The 22492-nt window shown below is 51.9% G+C and overlaps 2 protein-coding genes across 2 annotated transcripts in view; one reads left to right on the top strand and one right to left on the bottom strand.

Moving 5' to 3' along the window:
* ESPN (espin) overlaps positions 1-10751 on the bottom strand; it is a 72432-nt gene extending 61681 nt beyond the window's left edge. Inside the window, exon 1 of the mRNA XM_076072794.1 lies at positions 8889-10751. Coding sequence (XP_075928909.1) covers positions 8889-9269 — 381 coding nt within the window. The 5' untranslated portion in view covers positions 9270-10751. The remainder of the gene's footprint in view (positions 1-8888) is intronic.
* Positions 10752-16162: 5411 nt separating this feature from the next.
* LOC116950581 (transcription factor HES-4-like) lies at positions 16163-21194 on the top strand. The gene is made up of 4 exons (XM_032968479.2): positions 16163-16912; positions 17338-17433; positions 18280-18370; positions 19804-21194. Exons 1-4 carry the CDS (start codon positions 16808-16810, stop codon positions 20316-20318), a joined length of 807 nt encoding a protein of 268 aa, XP_032824370.1. The 5' UTR covers positions 16163-16807; the 3' UTR covers positions 20319-21194.
* Positions 21195-22492: the final 1298 nt, after the last annotated feature.

Raw genomic sequence — 22492 nt, 5'->3', positions numbered from 1 at the left:
ACCCTGTCCTATCGATCACGTATCCCCCTCTGCCACCCTCATCCATCCCGCCATTCACCTCTCCCCGCTGCGTAACATTAAAGGTGAATAATTTTGTACAATTGGCGTCCGTGCCATCCTTATAGCGTGGGGGCTATCGCGAAGGCGCTTGGTTTTCCAGGCAGCCTGCAGTAGCTTACCAGTAGGGGCCGCTGTTGCCGTGCGTCAGACCGATTTGAGCACGGTGCCTACCCCTCTGACGCTCGACGGCCGAACTTGTTTTAGAATCTGTAACATCCACTGCGAAAGCAGACGGCGCGGAGTATTGTACGGTTGATACGCCCCGCGGGATTTATAGGGATTCATCGTTGCAGCCCCAGCACTTGGGTACACATACACACACCTCATAATACATCACCTCCAGTCTTAAGGTTACCCAATATAGTTACAGTGAAACAGGAATACAAATATTTGCGTATATTATTGTCCGCCATGTGGTTAGGTAGGGTCTGCTACCTGAATCACGAACGTTTGTATTCTATCCCGTGTAAATATCAATGGAGCATTGTTTCAGGTATTTATTTTCTCTCCTTGCATTATTGGGGCATGCACACTCACTTGCACAAATGGACACTCATCAGTTGAACATACAAAGATCCCCGTGCAGCCTTTAACAGCCTGTTGGGGCAAGTGCTGTTAGCGAGCACCTATGAAGGCCGGCATGGCACACGAGACGGTGGGTGGCCAGCACCACGCCCGGCCGCCTTTGCCTCTCTGGTTCTGATCTTTACACGCCACATCAGGAAGTAATTTAAGGCTGAGTCAACCTATGGGGGAACCAGGACCAGTTGAACTATTCGGTACTGATACTGGTCACGAGTGGGAAAATAACTCGGGTCACCAGGTTCACGGCACAGTGCGCTAACCACTGCGCCACCGCTCCCCGCCTCCCATCAGTTCACACACGAGAAACTGTGCATGTGATCCAGCGCGCTTTGGAGGGGGGGGGGGGGATCTCTTAGGAGATTTATGTGAAACGCCCAAAGCCGTTGAGGTGCGAGGTGGCCAAGTTGTGGCAGCAGAGCAAGTGGATTTGTGAGTCCATCCGTGCGGACATCCGAGTGCTCTCTCGTGGCTTTTATCTCACAAGCAACTCAACAATGAAATTGACCAAACATCCCAATACAGGACCCTCATGAAAAATAATCTTGAGATTCACGGGGGCTTTCCTGCACTAACAAATGACATGCTTACACCGGGGTGTTCCACTTACAGACACCCCCACTAAAACAATCGGGGCAAACAACATTCCAAGTGAAAGCCTCCACAGGTCTCCCAACAAAATCTCGATGCAGTTATATGTTTTTACATGTTGCTTTCACAACATTTAAATCAGCTGGTGAGAAAAATGTCAAGGGGGTCATTATCAATCACTGGGGTATCTATTTATAAATGGGCCGTGCTTTATTATGAAACAAGAATCATAATACAAATGCAATTCGGCGCAGTTGAATAACTTGTGTTTTCAATAACAGGGAAAACCGAAGTCTCCACACACACACATATACAGTGAGGGAAAAAAAGTATTTGATCCCCTGCTGATTTTGTACGTTTGCCCACTGACAAATAAATGACCAGTCTATAATTTTAATGGTAGGTTTATTTGAACAGTGAGAGACAGAATAACAAAAACAAAATCCATAAAAACGCATGTCAAAAATGTTATGAATTTATTTGCATTTTAATGAGGGAAATAAGTATTTGACCCCTCTGCAAAACATGACTTAGTACTTGGTGGCAAAACCGTTGTTGGCAATCACAGAGGTCAGACGTCCCTTGTAGTTGGCCACTAAGTTTGCACACATCTCAGGAGAGATATTGTCCCACTCCTCTTTGCAGATCTTCTCCAAGTCATTAAGGTTTCGAGGCTGACGTTTGGCAACTCGAACCTTCAGCTCCCTCCACAGATTTTCTGTGGGATTAAGGTCTGGAGACTGGCTAGGCCACTCCAGGACCTTAATGTGCTTCTTCTTGAGCCACTCCTTTGTTGCCTTAGCCGTGTGTTTTGGGTCATTATCATGCTGGAATACCCATCCACGACCCATTTTCAATGCCCTGGCTGAGGGAAGGAGGTTCTCACCCAATATTTGACGGTACATGGCCCCGTCCATCGTCCCTTTTATGCGGTGAAGTTGTCCTGTCCCCTTAGCAGGTGTTCTTGGGGTCATAGGCAGCATTCCTCCTCCTCCAAACACGGCGAGTTGAGTTGATGCCAAAGAGCTCCATTTTGGTCTCATCTGACCACAACACTTTCACCCAGTTGTCCTCTGAATTATTCAGATGTTCATTGGCAAACTTCAGACGGGCATGTATATGTGCTTTCTTGAGCAGGAGGACCATGCGGGCGCTGCAGGATTTCAGTCCTTCACGGCATAGTGTGTTACTAATTGTTTTCTTGGTGACTATGGTTCCAGCTGCCTTGAGATCATTGACAAGATCCGCCCGTGTAATTCTGGGCTGATTCCTCACCGTTTTCATGACCATTGCAACTCCACGAGGTGAGATCTTGCATAGAGGCCCAGGCCGAGGGAGATTGACAGTTCTTTTGTGTTTCTTCCATTTGCGAATAATCGCACCAACTGTTGTCACCTTCTCACCAAGCTGCTTGGCAATGGTCTTGTATCCCATTCCAGGCTTGTGTAGGTCTACAATTTTGTCCCTGACATCCTTGGAGAGCTCTTTCGTCTTGGCCATGGTGGAGAGTTTGGAATCTGAATGATTGATTGCTTCTGTGGACAGGTGTCTTTTATACAGATAACAAAGCTGAGATTAGCAGCACTCCCTTTAAGAGTGTGCTCCTAATCTCAGCTCGTTATCTGTATAAAAGACACCTGGGAGCCAGACATTTTTTTGATTGAGAGGGGGTCAAATACTTATTTCCCTCATTAAAATGCGAATCAATTTATAACATTTTTGACGTGTTTTCTGGATTTTTTTTGTTGTTATTCTGTCTCTCACTGTTCAAATAAACCTACCATTAAAATTATAGACTGATCATTTCTTTGTCAGTGGGCAAACGTACAAAATCAGCAGGGGATCAAACACGTTTTTTCCCTCACTGTATATAAAATAAAAACCACCCGCACGTAAGAGAGTTCATCCACTCAACGATCCGCACGGACAGGTCCGCACACCCACTGGCTGCATCGCCACCTCCTGGTCACTGGCAGGAAGTTTTACTTCGTTGAACCCAGGTGGCGACAACGCGAGGAGACCTGGACGAGTCTCATTTTGCCAGAGCGACCCGGCTCGCTGTGGGCTGCGTGGCACACACCTGCGTCACACACCTGCGTCTCACACCTGCATCACACACCAACACTACACATCTGCGTCTCACACCGACACTGCACACCTGTATTACACACCAACATTACACACCGACGCTACACACCTGTATTACACACCGACGCGACACACCTGTATTACACACCTGCGTTACACACCGACACTGCACACCTGTATTACACACCGATCCGACACACCTGAATTACACACCTGCGTTACACACCGACACTGCACACCTGTATTACACACCGATCCGACACACCTGAATTACACACCTGCGTTACACACCGACACTGCACACCTGTATTACACACCAACGCGACACACCTGAATTACACACCTGCGTTACACACCCGCGTTACACACCCGCGTTACACACCCGCGTTACACACCTGTATTACACACCGACGTTACACACCGACGACCGAATACGCCCCCTGCGGCGCACGAGCCCCGCGCACGTGCGCCCACCACGCCCAGAGAATCAACAACAACAACAACAGCAGCAGCCGCAGCAGCAGCAGCCGCAGCAGCCGAGGCGCTCCGCGGCCCTCCGGGCGATGCGCGAGATGGAGGGGTGACGAGGCCGGGCAGCAAGGGGAAGCCGCTCGCGTGAGCGACGCGCTGCTGGGGGGAGTTTCCTCTCCTTGCGAGCGTAACCCTAAGCCGACAGCTTGTCCCGGGTCTCGCCTCTCTGGGCCGGCGAGCTGACCGGACGTGCGTGCGTGCGTGCGAGCGTGTCTGCCCGCGAAGACAAAAGCCCCAGACCATTACAATGGTGCAAATGAGCGCTTAAGCAGGTGAGCCTCTGGAGGTGGCTCGTGCTGCTGCACGCACGTTTGTGTTAAGTGCTGCTCGCAACGCAAACAAGCATTCGCCAAAAATAGCACACGCGTAAAGACAACCACACGTTACAAACATTGCAATTTGGAATCATTATCGCCAGCCGTGATCTATCCACTGCTGCAGGACCCACCAAACCGTCGCCACGTTCCGCGGTCACGCAATGGGATGCTCATTCCAGGTTCTGCACACCTGCGGATTTCATCAGTCCATCTCCACGATGGACGCACTATCGTGTGCGTTGTCCCCCTTTGGCTGTCTCTCCATGATTAGTTTCGACGAATGTCCATCATTAATTCTAGTAAGGTGGCCCGCTAAAGTCCACTTACTTCACTTTACAGTCCATATGGTGCCTCTAAATTGTGCGTGTTCTCTGATCCGTGCGTTCCTCCTGCTCTCTCAGTCTCGTTCCAAGTGTGTACTGTTTCACGCTTCTTTGCACACTACACATCTTGCCGCATATTTGTGGTCTATGTGCACGTTGCTGATCCATGTTTAATTGGAAATGTTCTGGCGCAAAAAAAATATTCAGAGTAAATTAATACTGCACCTGCAGTGGACTTTTTTTATTCATTAAATGTTGCTCGTTTTACCCGGGAAAGTCTCACTGAGTCTCAGACTCTTTTTCAGGAGTCTCAGACTTTTTCAGGAGGGTCCTGCCAAGTTTTTGGAGTACGGGCGATGTTGCGTTGGCGTGTTTGGCCGAAGCGAGTTACATTGCACGGTATTTTCTAGCTACGGGAGGAAACCGATGGGAAGCCAAACATCACACCACTTGGCTTTGATGTCCCTCGAAGACACTGGTGGGGCCATCAACCGCATCAGAATATCAATCAGTTGATGCTGCACCACATCTCTTTCATGAGTGGTCGTGCAACCAAAATAAACCGTTGACTTCGTCGTAAACCAAATATTATCATCTGCACTCATGCAATTCAGGAAGAACAAAACCACACGAACTCTCCACTGAAGCCCTCTCGTGGCTTAGCAGACCTCGATATTGGCATTTAACTCCTAGACATATTGCCATTGACGATTATATTACGTTAGGTACACACTCTGCTGCTTTACAGTTGTATCTCCAATTGGTTGGCGAATTTGTTGCACGCAATTCTTGTTTTCGTTCGTATTTATCCTAAGCCCCGCATTGCAGAATTCTTAGAGGTCCTTGCGTCATTTCCCGGTGCTTAATTTCCATCGGTCATTGTTAAGGATTTTCTCGACGACAAAGCCGGATTCACAGTGCATCCGAAATGCGTCCGGATCTCAGAATGTTACTTAACTCCATGGGCTGGGGCTTGCGCATGGAGGCGATTCATTCAAAGGGATTTCGTAGTGGTACGAAGCTAAGGACATCTTCGCACAAAGCGCCGGATACTTTAATAGAGACAAACATGTTACGTACCAGACACCCGTGCTGTGTGCACATGCGGTGTCATATTCCATGGCTACACGTGTTGACGCTGCTGTAATATAAATATGCGTGCGTGCGCGGGCTGGATACCTGTATGTAAACGCATTGCCCTATTTCCATTCCACAGCTGGATGAGGTCCTCCCCGCGGCGTGCATGTCCTGGGGATAATCTGATCACGTTTCCCCGCGCCGGTCAGTGCATGTTGAAGGCGAGAAACACAGACAAGGGAGCATAGACGTACAGTGCAACACTGGACTTTTGCTGCACTGCAATTTGCTCGCCAGCCCGGTGGCAACCTGTTTGTCCACGGTGGTAACCCATCAAGCCGTTATCCAGGCTCAACTATACTTACCTTCCCAGATATCATGACATCAGGCGCATTGCGAGCGAGTTGGACACGGGCATGACTCTATACCCCATCCAAAATAAACACCGCAGACCACAAAATACACAGACGCAGACTACGTGCGTGCAGCGATTGGGGTCAGGTGACCACACGTGGCACAGGAATGGGTAAGACATCAATATATGAATGGCAACAACATAAATAATGGGTGGTTTTATACATCATCATCATCATCATGTGTACTGCATATACGTGTAACACCCATATACGTGTACCAAACGAACCCATGGGTGTGCAGACCTGTTTAACTGCACACAGGACCAGGTATACACATCTGTGTGTGTACACTCACCCACGTGCATTCCGGGTGTACACACTGCTGGGTGTAGTAGGCAGGGCCAGGTGTGGGTGTGCTCCCGGTGTACGCGCTGCAAGAGTACGCGCAGTCGGGTGAACACGCTGCCATAAACACACGGAATCAGGGTTTGCGCAGTGCCAGGAGTATGTAGGATTAGGACAGTGGTTCTTCTTCTTAACCAGGGGGTGCATCTCGCACCCCTGGGGGTGCGAGACATGGCCAGACTTTTGTTGGAAGGCAAATCATCGAAACACAAATGAAGCACGGGTACGGAAGTGCAACTACTTTGTTTCGTCAAGCCCCTATGCGTTTATTAACTTTCTAAATATTGTAACCATTGAGAATCAGAGGGGTGCAAGGCTACAGTTAAGGTGAAGAATAACTGGGTTAGGTGCACACACCCCACCTTGAATAACAGCTGTACACATCTCCATGTGTGCTGCAGGTGTACCCAGCCAGGTGTGCCCAGGTGTACACAAGTGCAGGTAAGTAAATATACCACTTTAAATACCCGCAAGGGTGCATGGCCCACCAGATAAACCCACAGCCACCTGTAACACCTCAGGGTTACACACACCACCTGGTGCATCCACAATGAGTTATCCACGTGTACACACCTACGTGACACGCCCAGCCACACGTGTACACACCTACGTGACATACCCAGCCACACGTGTACACACCTACGTGACACACCCAGCCACACGTGTACACACCTACGTGACACGCCCAGCCACACGTGTACACACCTACGTGACACCCCCAGCCACATGTGTACACACCTACGTGACACGCCCAGCCACACGTGTACACACCTACGTGACACCCCCAGCCACGTGTGTACACACCTACGTGACACCCCGACAGGTGTACACACCTACGTGACATACCCAGCCACGTGTGTACACACCTACGTGACACCCCCAGCCACACGTGTACACACCTACGTGACATACCCAGCCACGTGTGTACATACCTACGTGACACCCCCAGCCACACGTGTACACACCTACGTGACACCCCCAGCCACACGTGTACACACCTACGTGACATACCCAGCCACACGTGTACACACCTACGTGACATACCCAGCCACACGTGTACACACCTACGTGACATACCCAGCCACACGTGTACACACCTACGTGACACCCCCAGCCACACGTGTACACACCTACGTGACACGCCCAGCCACACGTGTACACACCTACGTGACACACCCAGCCACGTGTGTACACACCTACGTGACACACCCAGCCACACGTGTACACACCTACGTGACACCCTCAGCAACGTGTGTACACACCTACGTGACACACCCAGCCACACGTGTACACACCTACGTGACACACCCAGCCACACGTGTACACACCTACGTGACACACCCAGCCACACGTGTACACACCTACGTGACACACCCAGCCACACGTGTACACACCTACGTGACACCCTCAGCAACGTGTGTACACACCTACGTGACACACCCAGCCACACGTGTACACACCTACGTGACACACCCAGCCACACGTGTACACACCTACGTGACACACCCAGCCACACGTGTACACACCTACGTGACACACCCAGCCACACGTGTACACACCTACGTGACACACCCAGCCACACGTGTACACACCTACGTGACACCCTCAGCAACGTGTGTACACACCTACGTGACACCCAGCCACACGTGTACACACCTACGTGACACCCTCAGCAACGTGTGTACACACCTACGTGACACCCCCAGCCACTTGTTTACACACCAAAGGTACACCGATCACCCCTCGTGTGTACCCAAGCTCTCCTCCTAACGGTACCCACCACCTTGGTTGTAGCCGGCTACCGTGACCCGCACGTGACCCACCCACGTGTCTCACAGTCACGTGTATCCACACTGGGCAGCTGTGTCCACCGGGCCACGTGTGGGTGGGTGTGTCTGAGGAACTTTTGTCGCACCGTACCTCGCCGACCGTGCTAATCGCAGGTGCCAAAATAAACAGCACGTGTCCTCCTGTGCGTAGCCAGGTCGCTGCAGCCAGGTCACGTTTACACACATTGACCAACCACGTGCACAAAGACAAATACCCCCAATACTCTATAGACTTGTTGCGCTGTTAGCGAGCAACTATGAAAGGCGGCACAGCACACGAGGGGGTGGGTGGTCAGCACGGAGCCAAATCGCCTTGTGTCTCCAAACCCCAGTGGCGAAGTTTACACATCGCACCAGGTACTCATTTGAGGCCGAGTCGACCTAGGGGAGGCCCAGGACCGGTTCAGGCAATCGTCACCGGCCGTGAGCGGGAATCGAACTCGGCGTTGCCGGGTTCGTAGCGCGCTAACCGCTACACTACCATCACCACCACCACCACGGGGACCCTACCACGGGTACCCATATCTGTCCACATGAGCACACGGCACCGGCACGGGCCGTTACCAAGGTGAGCCATAGCCAGCGCGTACACCTGTCAGACGTCAGGTGTACACAGCGCCCACGCGCACCCTCCCCATGCACACCGCAACACCAACCCACACACCACCGTGACACGTGTCACCCAAAGCGGCAGGTCACTCTCCTCGCGCCGTGCCCTGACCCTCTCACCTCTGGCCGGCACCCGCCGTTCGTGAGCAGCCACTGCAGGCAGGCCAAGTGGCCCGTGGCCGCGGCGTCGTGTGCCGGCGTGGCCCCGTTGAGGGCCCTGGCGTGTCCGGGCAGGCCGCCCTCCTCCACCATGTAGCGCAGGGCCCCCAGGCGGCCGGCGCGGGCCGCGTAGTGTGCCGGCGTGGCCCCGTGATGGCCGTCGGCCCACGCATCGCGGTCTCCCTCCTCGTCGGGCCCCTCTTGCCCTTCTTCTTGCCGCTGCCGCTGCTGCCCCTGGGCTCGTCCACCTCCCGGGGGCAGCAGCAGCAGAGTCTGCAGCGTTGCGAGGTCTCCGCTCTTGGCCGCCTCCATCAGCTTGTCCGTCGTGGACGCCGCGTCCATTGTCAAGCCGACGCTGGCGATGTTGGCGGTGATGTCGACGACGACGATGATGCTGGTGGTGGTGGTGATGTCGATAGCAGAATCCTGTGTCGCATATCTTCTCCTTGTTATTGTTTACCTCGTGAAATGTCTAATTCGCTCGATTCACTAATTGCCAATTCGCGAATGTTCGTTCAATGTTGTCCAGAATTCACAAATTTATCTTTTTTTTGCCCTACTTTTAAAGTGTTACGTTTGTGGATTCATCCTTCCAATTTAGTTTATTTTAAAACAGCGCTTCTTCTTTCCTCGTTAGAACTCGTCCCCACACGTACCGCTATGTTACAGTGAGTTACACGATTGTAAACACTCGAGCAATGCAACAACGCACGAGCGTTTCTCACGGCAGCTGCTCCTGCTGCTGGCTGCTGTTGTCGTGCCACCGCACGCCACTAAGAGGCCCCCTTCAGCGTGGCCACGGCTGTCTCCATGGTACCTGAGCTGCTGCGTTGTCGATGCGAGGTCCGGCCCACCACGTGGGCGGGACCTCGCCTCGATAGATTTTTGCTTGTGTGTTACTGAACAGGAAAGTAATACAAGCAGCTGGAATCGTAGATGTCCTAGTGGGGTTTGCGCTCTCACACACCGGGTGTGCTGCACTAGTAACGGGTTGTCACGTTTTGTTTTACGTGACAAAGTTTACTAATTTGTTGTGTCGGTTGGTGGTATTTATAAATTACTGTTGCTCGTCAAAGGCTATTTTTTAAAAAATGAGCACGGTTGGCTACGTACGGTGCGAAATTAGTTCTCCATACATACGTTCGGCACCCTGAGCTATTCACTATATTTCAGTCGCGACATGGCTATCACAACTTATAGCCCAAAGAGGTGGCTTACCATGTGAACATTAATAGCTTTCCAAATACTCTAAACGTGTGGTGACGTTGATTCTAAATGTGGAGGGAAAAACCGGAGGGCCCGGAGAAAAATCCACGCTAACCACGGGGAGAGAGACGCGGACTCCAAATATACAGGGTGCTTCACATTTTTAAAAACCCTTATATGGGACTATCGTTTTAAATGGAAAAATAACGGATAATAGACTGTACCATGCTAAGAAATGTATGTTAATAGCTTCAAAAGTTATAGTTTCCACTTGTTCGCCATCATTGTCAACACGTGCCTGGCATCTTCTCCAGGTGGTCTCCAGATCCCGCAGTCAGCAGCACGTTTCTTGTGGTGTCGTAGCAAATTATCGGAAGTGTTCACATTGTTTTGAAGTACCCTGTACAGCAGGCGTCAGGGTCGGGATCGAACCCACGACTTCCAGTATACCAGGCGAGGTAGTTAACATCTCCTAGCCACCGTGATGATGATGAGAAAGAGAGACGCAAACACCAAATATACAGCAGCAGGCGTCAGGGTCGGGATCGAACCCACGTCCTCCTGTATACCAGGCGAGGTAGTTAACATCTCCTAGCCACCGTGGCACCCCAAAGGCGAATGCTCATTTGAACGCAGCAAGTACAGAATGTGCCGGTTAGATTCCCTCTCTTGGGAGACGCGTGTAATGTCTCTGATTCGATGGTCTTTGCCCAAGCACCGTCAATCAAAATACATACCATGATGATAACCTTGTAGAATAAGCTTAATGTGATAACATTAGAAGAAACCAATGCAGCCACATACTTCACATGTTAATAATGTAACTTATACGTGGCACCAGTTGTGATTACATGTACTCAACTACCGCTTGCAAATTGCATACATACATTTAGTTACGTTTCTCAATATCAGCAATGATCACTCCACTGCTGGATGAAGTCCAGCCCAAGCCACTACTATTTATGATATATATAAAACTCCAATACATTCGCCAATAACACTGTTGCCTTAAAGAGAAACAAATATAAATATATAATAGGCGACGTTTCGGGGCAATATTTATTAACACAAATATGCTAAGAAGAAGTGTTATGAAGAAGGGCCAATGGTCGAAACGTCGTCTACCATATATTTTCTTCTAAGGCCACAATCTTGGTGATGAATGTGTGTTGAGTCTTTGCTGTTGTTGTGAACGTCCCAACAGCGAGGCTCACGGGTAAGTGTTGCCCTCCGGTGGACGAGTGGACATCTGTGACATCAGAAGATATCTTACCGGGCATATGTGGGGAAAGAGCTTCATAGCTTATCGGATTTCCCCAAGATAAAAATTCTGATTCTGAGTGTGCGCATGGACCCGGTCACGAGGGGGTATTGGAAGTGCCACGGGAAACCCCCGCACACTAACGAAAATAAGAGAACATTTTCCAACAATGTATATATTTAATGTGTACATGGGTTTATCGTTACACGACTAATTTGTGGCAAATCTTACACAAGTGACGACTGCTAAAAGACAAAGTTACATTTCTATGACAGGCGCCAGTTCATTTACGGGATACGGGAAGAGCATCACGTTAAGTTGGGTTGTGCAGTTATTTTGGATTCCTGGTGTGAGAGTTAAAAACGACTTTGTCATCCAATGAACATGAACCCTCAGTTTAACCCGTAGGCTTTCGCGACCAATAGCATCCATAATACAGGTTTTGGGGGGTTAGATCGCGTAATTTTGTGGGTTATATCGCGTACATTTACGCGATCTAAAACAAAAAAACTGTATTATGAACATGAACCCTAATGAGCAAGTTGGGTGTGGACGTGCTGCCCTCTAGTGCGAAGCAATCCTCAGTACGGTAGTAGTAATTGTAATACTGTTATCTAGTTACTGAGTGCGTTCATATGTTTAACGGGCTAGTTACTCTAATGGCTCGGCGAGATTTTTTTTATGGATTAGACATCTCAATAGCACCATCGGGACAGTAATTCTGGAGAGAGAAAAAGTAAGCGAAAGAATGTTGGCGCGATTTGCACAGTGCGCAAATCTGTCTGCACGAATGCGTCCATTTCAACAAACTGCATTGACCAGCGTGGTGAAGTATGGTCAAACATTTATCATGAATGACACGGCATGGGAAGAGCCTCATTCCAGCAGTGGATTGATGAAGGGTTTAACATTATTATTAATTTCCATGCACGCGTTCGTTTTTTATGTACTTTGCTGAACATTTGATTGCATCTCTCAATGTCGCTTCAGTCGAATGCTTGCTCACATTTTGCTATTGCGTGAGGCCGCACCTTGTGGGGAATGCAAATATTTCCAATTGTGTTGCCTTGCCGTGCCTCGATGCGGCTGTGATATTATAATGTCCGTGGTTGCGCTGTGATGTGCAAGTGGTTGAAATCAGTGGCAAGTGGCCCCTCAATCCCCCCTCCTCCACCTTCATCAACCCGCAGTGACCAGCGTGGTGAAGTATGGTCAAAATGTCATTACCGACACTTCATCTCGCAGCGGAGCTATCGTGGAAGATTCTATTCTCGTTCATGATGATGACTGCAGTGTGGTTCAGGAGCTGAATGTCAATTTCGAGGTCTGCTGCTGGCCACGACGAGAAGGCTTCAGGAGAGAGGGTTCGTCTGCCGTATTGCAATTCGTCCTCCGTTGAAGGAGCGCAGACGAGAGTGGTTATCTGCATGGTTTCCAGTTTCTGCTGTATTTATACAATCGTCATGATGGCTCGTGACAACTGCATAGATATATCAGCTGACATGGGCACCTTTCAAAAGTGCACCCGAAAACAAAAACACGATCACACTCAAGCCGCCTCGATCTGCGTGATTCTTTTTTTTTTACAAAGTGCATCCCAAAAGCATCTCGTACGGCCCAGTGCTCGCAGGTGATCCATCACGCAAATGTCGACTGCTCCCCCTCCCTCGCTCCATCTCCCTCCCTCGCTCCCCGCCCACCACCTCCACTCTGCACACGTTCAGAGTGCCGGAGCGGGGTGTGGGGAAGGTTCCCTTGGGTAGATCGGGGCTGTGACTGCGTGACTTGGGTGGGGGGGAGGCGTTGAGTCGGGAGCGGCCCCAGACACCGCACGTGGCACGGCGTGGCGGGGTGGCCCCGAGGGGGGCAGCTAGGGGAGGGTGGTGGTGGTGGTGGTTGGGGGCGGTGCGGATGATGGTTGACACCACCTGCTGTTCCACTGGGTACTCCAGGGAGTAGGACAACGAGCGAGGGAGTTGACCCAGCGTGAGGCCTTCGAGGTTAATCGATGCCTGTGCTTTGACTCCTCGGTGCGGTGTCTGGAGCCCATCAACCCCCGCTGTTCTGCAGCTCCTCCCATCATCAGCAACCCCTCCCCCACGCTTGAGTTGTCTCAACCCAACCGCAGCTTTGGTCGTTTTGGTATCGCCGAGACTTCGAACGGAAATGCCAACAGCTCTCAAATTAGTTTCACAAACTCGAACGAGGGAAGAGGAGTGGTGTCCATCTCTGTCGGCGGCTCTGAGCTACAGTGTTGGAAATTCTACGTTCCTATGGCGGGGCGCCAGCTACGAAAAGTGGGTGCTAATGTTGTCAATCGACGAGAGAAAAAGGGCTTAATTCTGTCTCACAAGTGAGACAATTAAAGGGGAACCATGCAAGTGAGACAGAAAAAAAACGAGGCAGACAAAAAGGACCGGTCTTGAATTGAATCACAACCCCAAACGGTAACAATTCTTACCTTGCCCCCCACCCCCACATCCCAATAGCGCGGTTGGCTACATGCGGTGCGAAAGAAGTTCAACATAGCATGTACAATTGGTCGGGTTCCTGGGGAAGCGGATGGGGAGGTCGGCACAGGCCGCGTTTTCACGATGACGTCTGAAAGGTGCATGGACTGAAATGTCGTCTTCGTCGCCGAGCGAGCAAAGCGAGGGCGCGTGGAACGTAGCGCAATTAAAACAGAGCCGACAACCGCGACTCGATGCCACCCCCAGAAAGTGCTCAGTCTGCGTTTGAGCCAGACCGATGGTTTTTTTGTGTGAAGTATCCACTTTACTGTATTTTAGTGAATTACTGTATTTCACTCAAAGCCATATTCACTTCGCGCTCGTATCACACACCGGCTGTGCTTTTGGGCTGTCAGTATTTTTGAAAGCATAAAATATTTTTTATATTTTATTATTAGGCCAATAGTTGACGAGCAACATGCTCCGGAAGAGCTTTGGGGACTTATTCTCAATCACGGCTCAGCTGCTTTCAAAGTCGCACGAGTGAGCGGCTCAGTCGTGGCTCGGCTCAGGCCCAGCTCATGGGAAATCGTCAGCACGACTGCTGGAACCATGACTCAGAGGCGGCTCGGGTTAAGCACGGCTCGGAGCCGGCTCGGGTTAAGCACGGCTCGGAGCCGGCTCAGGTTAAGTGCGGCTCGGAGCCGGCTCAGGTTAAGTACGGCTCGGAGCCGGCTCGAGTTAAGTGCGGCTCGGAGCCGGCTCAGGTTAAGTACGGCTCGGAGCCGGTTCGCTTGAGCCGGAAGCTCACGCGAGCTTGGACCACCCATCTGTGACTCGAGAACACAGCCATTGAGATAATCGTTTACATTTGCAAGGCGCATTTCACGCGTAGGTCCCACCACCAATGCGCTACTGTGGTTGGCTACGTACGGTACGAAAGAAGTTCAACATACATACGTACGAAAGCGGGAAATAAGCAGAACCTGCAGGGTAAAACGGCCGCAACTAGGCGGGGGTGAAGGGCAGAGCCTTGACCTCGGAGTCCTTAGAAGAATGCGATCGGAAGATCTCAGAGGGCCTTCGTTGGAGAGCAAACACGGGATCGGTTCGTGTGAATACTGCGGGGCTAACCCATTGAGTAGTACCACAGAGGTCAGCAACAGCAGCATGGTCCTACAGCTCACTCGGCACTTGGCTGGTAGCCAGTGCAAAGACAGGAGAGCGGAGAGCGGCTGTTACGTGCTCGCCATTCTACCAGGAGTAAATTTTTTTCCGTTTTTTAAAGTGTGTTTTTTTTAACGCCGTCCTTTTTGCCTAGAGTCATTGTCTATGTTGTTGCGAGCCACGCGCCGTCGTTATTTAAATGTGGCGCGTGAGTGGGCCGCCCATTGTCTGTGCCAGACCCGCCCACAGCTCATTTGCTCGTTTAAATGGCCCAGCCTGCGTGTGCGTCCCCCGACAGCGATTAGAATTGTGACCAGGGACCCGCCACCCAGCCACGCGCCACCCCCCCACACCAGCACCCCACCGCCTGCCTAGCCCCGTCAAGCCAAAGGTGGGGTGGATTCCTGCTCAAATGAGCATTGCGTTTCCGCTGCTCATCTTCTGTTTACAGCCTTGAGCCAGCGGTGGAAATTCCACATTGCTATGGCGGGGTCGACGGAACCCTGCAGCGTGACTATTCAAGAGGGGGTAATGCAAACACTCAAGGTAGTCACACCCGGGTCTTTGTTTTTTCCTGCTTATAAAACTTGGCATCATCACCTCTACCAACATCTTTATTGGTGTCAAACTCATCATCATCAGTGTGAAACAGAATGAGTAACCACGCGATGTGCTTCTGTCAGTCGCGCATGCCGACCCAGCTACAGGCCGGTGGCCGAATCAGCCAGAATCTCGCCAGGCCACGCAGCGTTGAGCCTGGATGAAGCCCGGGTGGGTGACCACGGGGCTCGCGATGCTACGTGGTAGGGCAGTCCAGCAACAATTTATTGTTGTGCTGTACTTACATGCGTCCCCGTCTGTCTATGCTGCCCGCCTTCACCGACCCGCGCCGAGCAGCGTGGTGAAGTATTATTTGACGACCGTGCAGACGTAAGGGGCAGGGTGGGGGGAGACTTTCATCCAGCAGTGGATTTTAACAAAAAGGGGGTGGAGAGGGTTTCGCTCTTTTACATGGACCCTGCACCCAGCACTGAGATCCCCTTCGTCCACCACCCACCCCACCCACCACGCCCTCCCCCCACCCCCTCTAAGTATCCCTCCACTCCCCTACCTATCCCCCCCCCCACCTTTATAAACGCCCGCGACCGCAGGCAACGAGACTCATAACGGGCGAGGCAGCCCACGTGGAAGAGCGGCGGACACTTTGACGAGGGGCGATTGCATACACAACGTTCGCGATCGTCTCTGTGCGTCGAGGGATAATTCATACGGAGTACGTTGCGACTACGCGGGGCGGACGGAAGCGTAGAGCAGCATTTCGCACAGATGTGCATAGATGTTCGACTTGTGTAGTCAGAGCAATTTGAAAAGACAAGTCGAATGACTCGGAAGTCTACTCCTGCGTAGCGACGGGCAGAGAAGCGCGGTTGTCGACAGGAACAGCCAGCCGAGTATCGGCACACACAGACAAAGACACACACACAGAGACACAGACACACGCAGAGAATCAAGAGACAATTAAACAAACACGCAGATACACAAAAAAATATGGACACACACGCAGACTAAAAAAACGAAAGACGCAGATAGCCCATACACAAACACAGAAGCACGCAAACAGACACACAGAGACAGACACACAGAGACGCACACAGAGACAGACAGACAGCGTCACAGCCGCAGGCTGTTATAAGCTAGCACAGGCGATGAGCACGTGGGCGCTGTGAGCACAGTCCACCTGACCGACGGAGGCCAGCTGGAGACAGCTCCGCAGGGAGGAGAGTCGAGCCGGAACCATGGAAGCGGTGACTTCTCAGTGCCGAGGGCAGAGAGCCGTGCTCCCCAGGGTCCGGAGGAAACGCGACAGCGCCGGCCCGAGCCAGCTCAGCGACGTCAGGAAGGTGCGTCCCCGCGTGAGAGGCCACAGTGGCCGTGCTGGTGTGTGGACGAGGAGCGGTGGCGCAGTGGTTAGCGCGACTTGCGCAACGAACCCGGCGGCCCGAGTTTGACGATTTACGCTCACGGACAATAATTTGAACCGGTCCTGGGTCTCCCCTAGGTCGACTTAGCCTTAGATGAGTTCCTGGCGCAGTGTGTAAACATGAGCATTGGGGAGATGAAGGCGGCCGTGCGGGCGTAGTGCTGGCCACCCACTTCTCTCGTGTGTCGATTATGGTGGTGGGTTGATGACGAATTACAGTAATGACGATGGCGGTGATTACGATGGTCATAATGGCAGTGGATGTTGGCAGTCATGCCTAAAGAGGGTGGCGAGTTGACAATGGTGATGATGACTTGACCGTGATGATGATGATGACGACTCCAGACCTTGAAGCCCCTCATGGAGAAGAGGAGGAGAGCCCGGATTAACGAGAGCCTCAACCAGCTGAAGGGGCTCATCCTGGAGGCTCCTCGCAAGGACGTGAGTCTCGCCACCGTCTCTCCTCATACAGAGCGGCTCCCTCCATCCCCGGCGCACATCGGCACAACACCACCACCACCACCGCCGCCACCACCACCACCGCCACGACCACCACCACCACCACCACAGGGCCAGCGCCACACCGGCCCCACGTGGCAATGTCTCGGCCAGGTCGTCATCGGTGGACCGAAGTGGACATTAAGTGGACATCTGTGACGTTACAGACCCAGGGCAGGTTGGCGAATCCAAGAGTGCTGCAAAGGCGTCTTGCGGCGCAGATGCATCATTCGGGCGATGTGCAAGCCCAAATCACATTGGATTGTGGGCCAAATTACTAAATAAAATATTTTAAATCTTAAAATAATAAAACGTTCATTGACAATGGTTGTTCGTCGAGTGCTTGAATCCTTGACGGTACTGGGAGTGCCAAGAGTCGATGTTTGACAGCACTGGGGAAACGACAGATGGCGGAGAGGGAATGAATCGAGGGGTCGCGCTGTGTATGGAACACGATCCCTGCAGCCACTAGATGTGCTGCCACTCATTGCCATGCAGGGGGGGGGGAACTTGAATCGAGATTCTGACTGGCGGCATTTCATAGAATCGCCTGGAAGGGGCAGGGCCGGGACCACTGAGCCCCTGGTGATTTCCCGAGTCACGCATTGAAACGAGTACTTTCCCAACAACATAACTCAATCATAATTGTGTGTTTGTTCATATTTGCCTTGAAACGTGCCAAATGACAGCTGAAATATGGTTAAAAAATTGGTATTCGTTGCCTTTTTTAATTCACATTGAATCATTATTTTCCTTGTCATTCTGTATTGCTCTGTTTGTAAACAACAGAGCACCAGATATTCCAAGCTTGAGAAGGCCGACATCCTGGAGATGACAGTAAAGCACCTGCAGAGCCTCCAGAAGGGAAGTGGAGTTGCAGGTGAACAGATGAACTCCTTCGCTCACTACTCCATCGCTCGTCACAACAACACCCTCACCCACTCACCACACTGCAGGTCACAACAACACACTCACCCACTCACTACACTGCAGGTCACAACAACACACTCACCCACTCACCACACTGCAGGTCGCAACAACACACTCACCCACTCACCACACTGCAGGTCACAACAACACGCTCACCCACTCACCACACTGCAGGTCACAGCAACACCCTCACCCACTCATCACACTGCAGGTCACAGCACACTGACCCACTCACCACACCGCAGGTCACAACAACACACTGACCCACTCACCACACTGCAGGTCACAACAACACACTCACCCACTCACCACACTGCAGGTCACAACAACACACTCACCCACTCACCACACTGCAGGTCACAACAACACACTCACCCACTCACCACACTGCAGGTCACAACAACACTCATCCACTCACCACACTGCAGGTCACAACAACACACTCACCCACTCACCACACTGCAGGTCACAACAACACACTCACCCACTCACCACCCTGCAGGTCACAACAACACACTCACCCACTCACCACACTGCAGGTCACTATACTTTATTTTTCTGCTACTTTCACTGCTCCACTTTTAATATCCCTCCCATCGCCTCTTTTCTCAAGCGCGTACTATAGCCTGGCACAACGTCAGACACCCTCAAGCAGCGCTGTTTGTTGCAAACCGCGAGCTCAACAACTGTGGATAAATGGTCAGGCACCAACGTGGTATCAACGTCGTCTTCACCACCATCGCCACCGTCACACCCACACCCTTCCTCATCAATTGTAACTCATTATCAGCGTTACCAATGATCAAATGATGATGATGATGATGACAAACGGTGATGATCACAAACTCTCTTGGTAATTACCGCGATCGCGCTTATCAATACAAATACAACGTAGTTTTATACAGCATCTCGACGCGGCTACGACTCAAGACGCTGGCAGAGAAACCGTGGGCATTTTTATTTTATAGAGAGAGGCAGGCAGGCAGTATTGGGATTGTACATGAGTCCAGGGAAGTCTATCTGAATCTGTGGGTCTCTATGAGTGTATGGGTCTCTGTGGGTCTCTGTGGAAGCTACTTCACCGAGAGAGGAAATTGGAAGTCATTGACAGGCATGGGAGAGTGAGCTACCTCCCAATGGGCAAAGGCCACCTGTGGACTGTAGGAGTAGCGGGTCTCGGTGGAAGCCTAGAAGTGCTGACCAGCAGGGTGAAGTATGGTCCAATAACCCCCACGGTCCACGCGGCACGGGGAGGCCCTCATCCAGCAGTGGAATGACAGCGGAGCCACGCGCGACGTCTGCCTGCTGCACGGATCCTCGCCCGCACGCTCGTCGCGAGCGTCACCTCGAGCCGCGCGCCCGTCCTCGTTGTGTCCCTGGCAGGCGAGGGGCTCAGCGAGGAGGCGAACTCGGGCCGCTACGGCGCGGGGTTCCACGACTGCGTGGTGCAGGTGGCGCGCTTCGTGGCCGCTTCGCCCGGCACGGCCGAGCGCGAGCCGCTCACCCGGCTCCTCGGGCACCTCCTGGAGTGCCTCAACCTGCACGGCGCCACCGCCAGGCTCGCGGGCGCCGCCGCCGGCCGCAGCCCCTCGTCCTCGTCCTCCTCCTCGTCCTCCTCCTCGTCCTCCTCCTCGTCACCGCCGCCATCGCCGCCACCGAGCATGGACGCGGCGACGATGGAGGAACCGCCGCCGTCGCCGCCGCCGGACGTCCTCGCGAACAGAGCAGCGCAGGAGGATGCGGCGCCACCGCCGCCGCCGCCGTCTCCGCCGAGGATTTTCCCGAACCGTCGCCACCGCGGCCACGGGCGAGGGGACGAACGCGGCCCAAGCCCGGCCGATCGCTCGGCCCCCGTGCCTCGGGATGAACGGCGCGACTCCGTCTGGAGGCCCTGGTGAAGGCGGGGCGAGGCCGTCGTCTGTTCTGCCCTCCCTGTGACCCGAGTTTGGCCCACGTGGCTATAAAGCCGTGTTTAGAATTGGGAGACCTCTCACGCCAAACGCGGAAACTGCGAATGCTGAAACACACCATTCAAATATCATGCACAGTCAAATGAGCGTTGGTTTAGCAAATGTATGTTAAAGGTCAAATATTATACATTGGAACAATGAGAGTATGCTGAGTTTTGGGCCAACGGCGTCTTCTTGAAGAATGTAAAAGAATGGACTGCATTGCAGCCCACACGCTCACCTGTAAATATTTTGCATGGAGCCATCTACTTCTATTCTTCTTTTGTCTTTCTGTTTATAAAACTTAACGGGATTTAATAATAGGGTTTTTCCCCTTTTTTCTGGCAACAAAACTGAAACCTTTTTACAAGGATTCATGTCTGCATTAACCACAATACCTGCAGTCAAAATGCAAACAAAAAACATACTATGATAATATATGCTGCATTGTCCTTGAAACTGATTGGTCCACACCAAGGACAATGTATATATTATCATAGTATGTTTTTTGTTTGCATTTTGACTGCAGGTATTGTGGTTAATGCAGACATGAATCCTTGTAAAAAGGTTTCAGTTTTGTTGCCAGAAAAAAGGGGAAAAACCCTATTATTACATTTTGGTACTGGCAAAGGAGGTCTAATGATGTACTTAACGGGATTTGTATATTGGGTTGGACTCGTCCAGATGCGTCGTATTCAAATAACTCTGCATGTGCCATTCATACAACTTTGTACTCAGTTATTTTTCCCTTCCAAAAATGCAATAATGTAACATCTACTTTAAAAAGCACAAAATAAATGTTGTCGGTTGTTTTTAAGGACCACCGTTTGTGGATCGCCCTGAGTTCACCGTGGCCCCTAGAGATGGCAGCGCTGTGCGAGTTGGCCGTCGTGTTGCTCTGCAAGAGGTGTTCATCACAAATTTAAACGAGAGTGATCACAGAGTGAGCAGCAATTACCAGGCCATCAGTATACATAGTAACATGCTTGATCGGTCAGTACGGAGCCATCCCTAGATCTCACCAGGGCATCAATCGCCCACCCATTGTATCTGTATCAGATGGAAATGCCACTGATAGAGGAGCCATTAAAAGCTTCTTGAACTACTGAATGTGGTAAAAAAAGATATTTTAAATATTAAAGGGCCAGAAAACATCACTGTTGCACCCCAAGAGATTAACAGAAATTTGCTCCGACTCCAAACCACGCAGTTTTTACCTGGCCTTGCCCACCATAATTTAGGTAATTAATGATCACGAGCAATGGAAATCGGGAGCATTGAAAGCACGACATTTTTGCCCAACGCCCTGGCCTCTTGATGGTTCTGCAGGCCTTGGCCACGTCAATTAAGTAGCGATGTCAATCCTGTTGAAATTCCGAATAAACGCACGGTGTGACAACACATCCGCTGAGACTCACATACGCTCACCGTCAGCACGGGCAGCAGCAGCAGCAGCGGCGGCGGCGGTGGCATCTCGCTCGCCCGGGCACCCACAGCCCCAGAATTCACCTTCAGCTGCCTGGCGCGGGCACCCCACCGTCTCCCCTCCCATTCCGCAGCCAGAACACCTCGAGAGCAGAGTTCGATTCCCGCTGACGGCCACCATCACCGGCAGTGACATTTATCTGAACCCGCCCCCTGGGCCTGCCCTAGGTCGACTCAGCCTTAATAAAGTACTACAACTGGTGCGGTGTGTACACATTGCCATTGGGAGAGAGAGAGAGAGAGAGGCAGCCGTGCGTGTTGCTGGCCACCCACCCCATCGTGTGCCGTGTCAGCTTTCAGAGGTCCACGCGAACAGCACTTGCCCCAAGAGCCTGTGGAAGCTATAGTGGGGAATCGTTGTGCGCTGCATGCGTGTGCGTCGGTGCAGAGAATCCGTGTAGACTACCGGGATTCGCGGCGGGAGACGGGAACTGGGGATCTCTGGAATGGAGGTCCGGTCGTGTGCTCACCGTTACACCGTGGCAGCATCCGTAGCCCACCAGCGTAGTACACAGGCTCATGTCATTGTCGCGGGACAGAGAACGCATCGGAGGAAGCCTGGTGACTAACACGAGAGGTGGTGCAGTGGTTGCACGAGGGAGTGGACGTACGGCTAAACGCTGTGCCCAGCTACCTTT

Source organism: Petromyzon marinus, chromosome 39, assembly GCF_048934315.1.
Source record: "Petromyzon marinus isolate PM22_M1 ecotype Great Lakes invasive population chromosome 39, UKy_Petmar_22M1.pri1.0, whole genome shotgun sequence".
In the NCBI taxonomy this organism is placed as follows: domain Eukaryota; kingdom Metazoa; phylum Chordata; class Hyperoartia; order Petromyzontiformes; family Petromyzontidae; genus Petromyzon; species Petromyzon marinus.
The sequence above is the reverse complement of the archived record's forward strand: the minus strand, read 5'-3'. Positions and strand labels throughout refer to the sequence as shown.

Bases quoted from the DNA above. Each gene is read 5' to 3' on its own strand.
- LOC116950581 (XM_032968479.2), top strand. From the start codon at position 16,808: ATGGAAGCGGTGACTTCTCAGTGCCGAGGGCAGAGAGCCGTGCTCCCC. The intron at 17,434-18,279 runs GTGAGTCTCGCC...TGTAAACAACAG, and splicing joins TGGAGGCTCCTCGCAAGGAC to AGCACCAGATATTCCAAGCT. The intron at 18,371-19,803 runs GTGAACAGATGA...TGTCCCTGGCAG, and splicing joins GAAGGGAAGTGGAGTTGCAG to GCGAGGGGCTCAGCGAGGAG.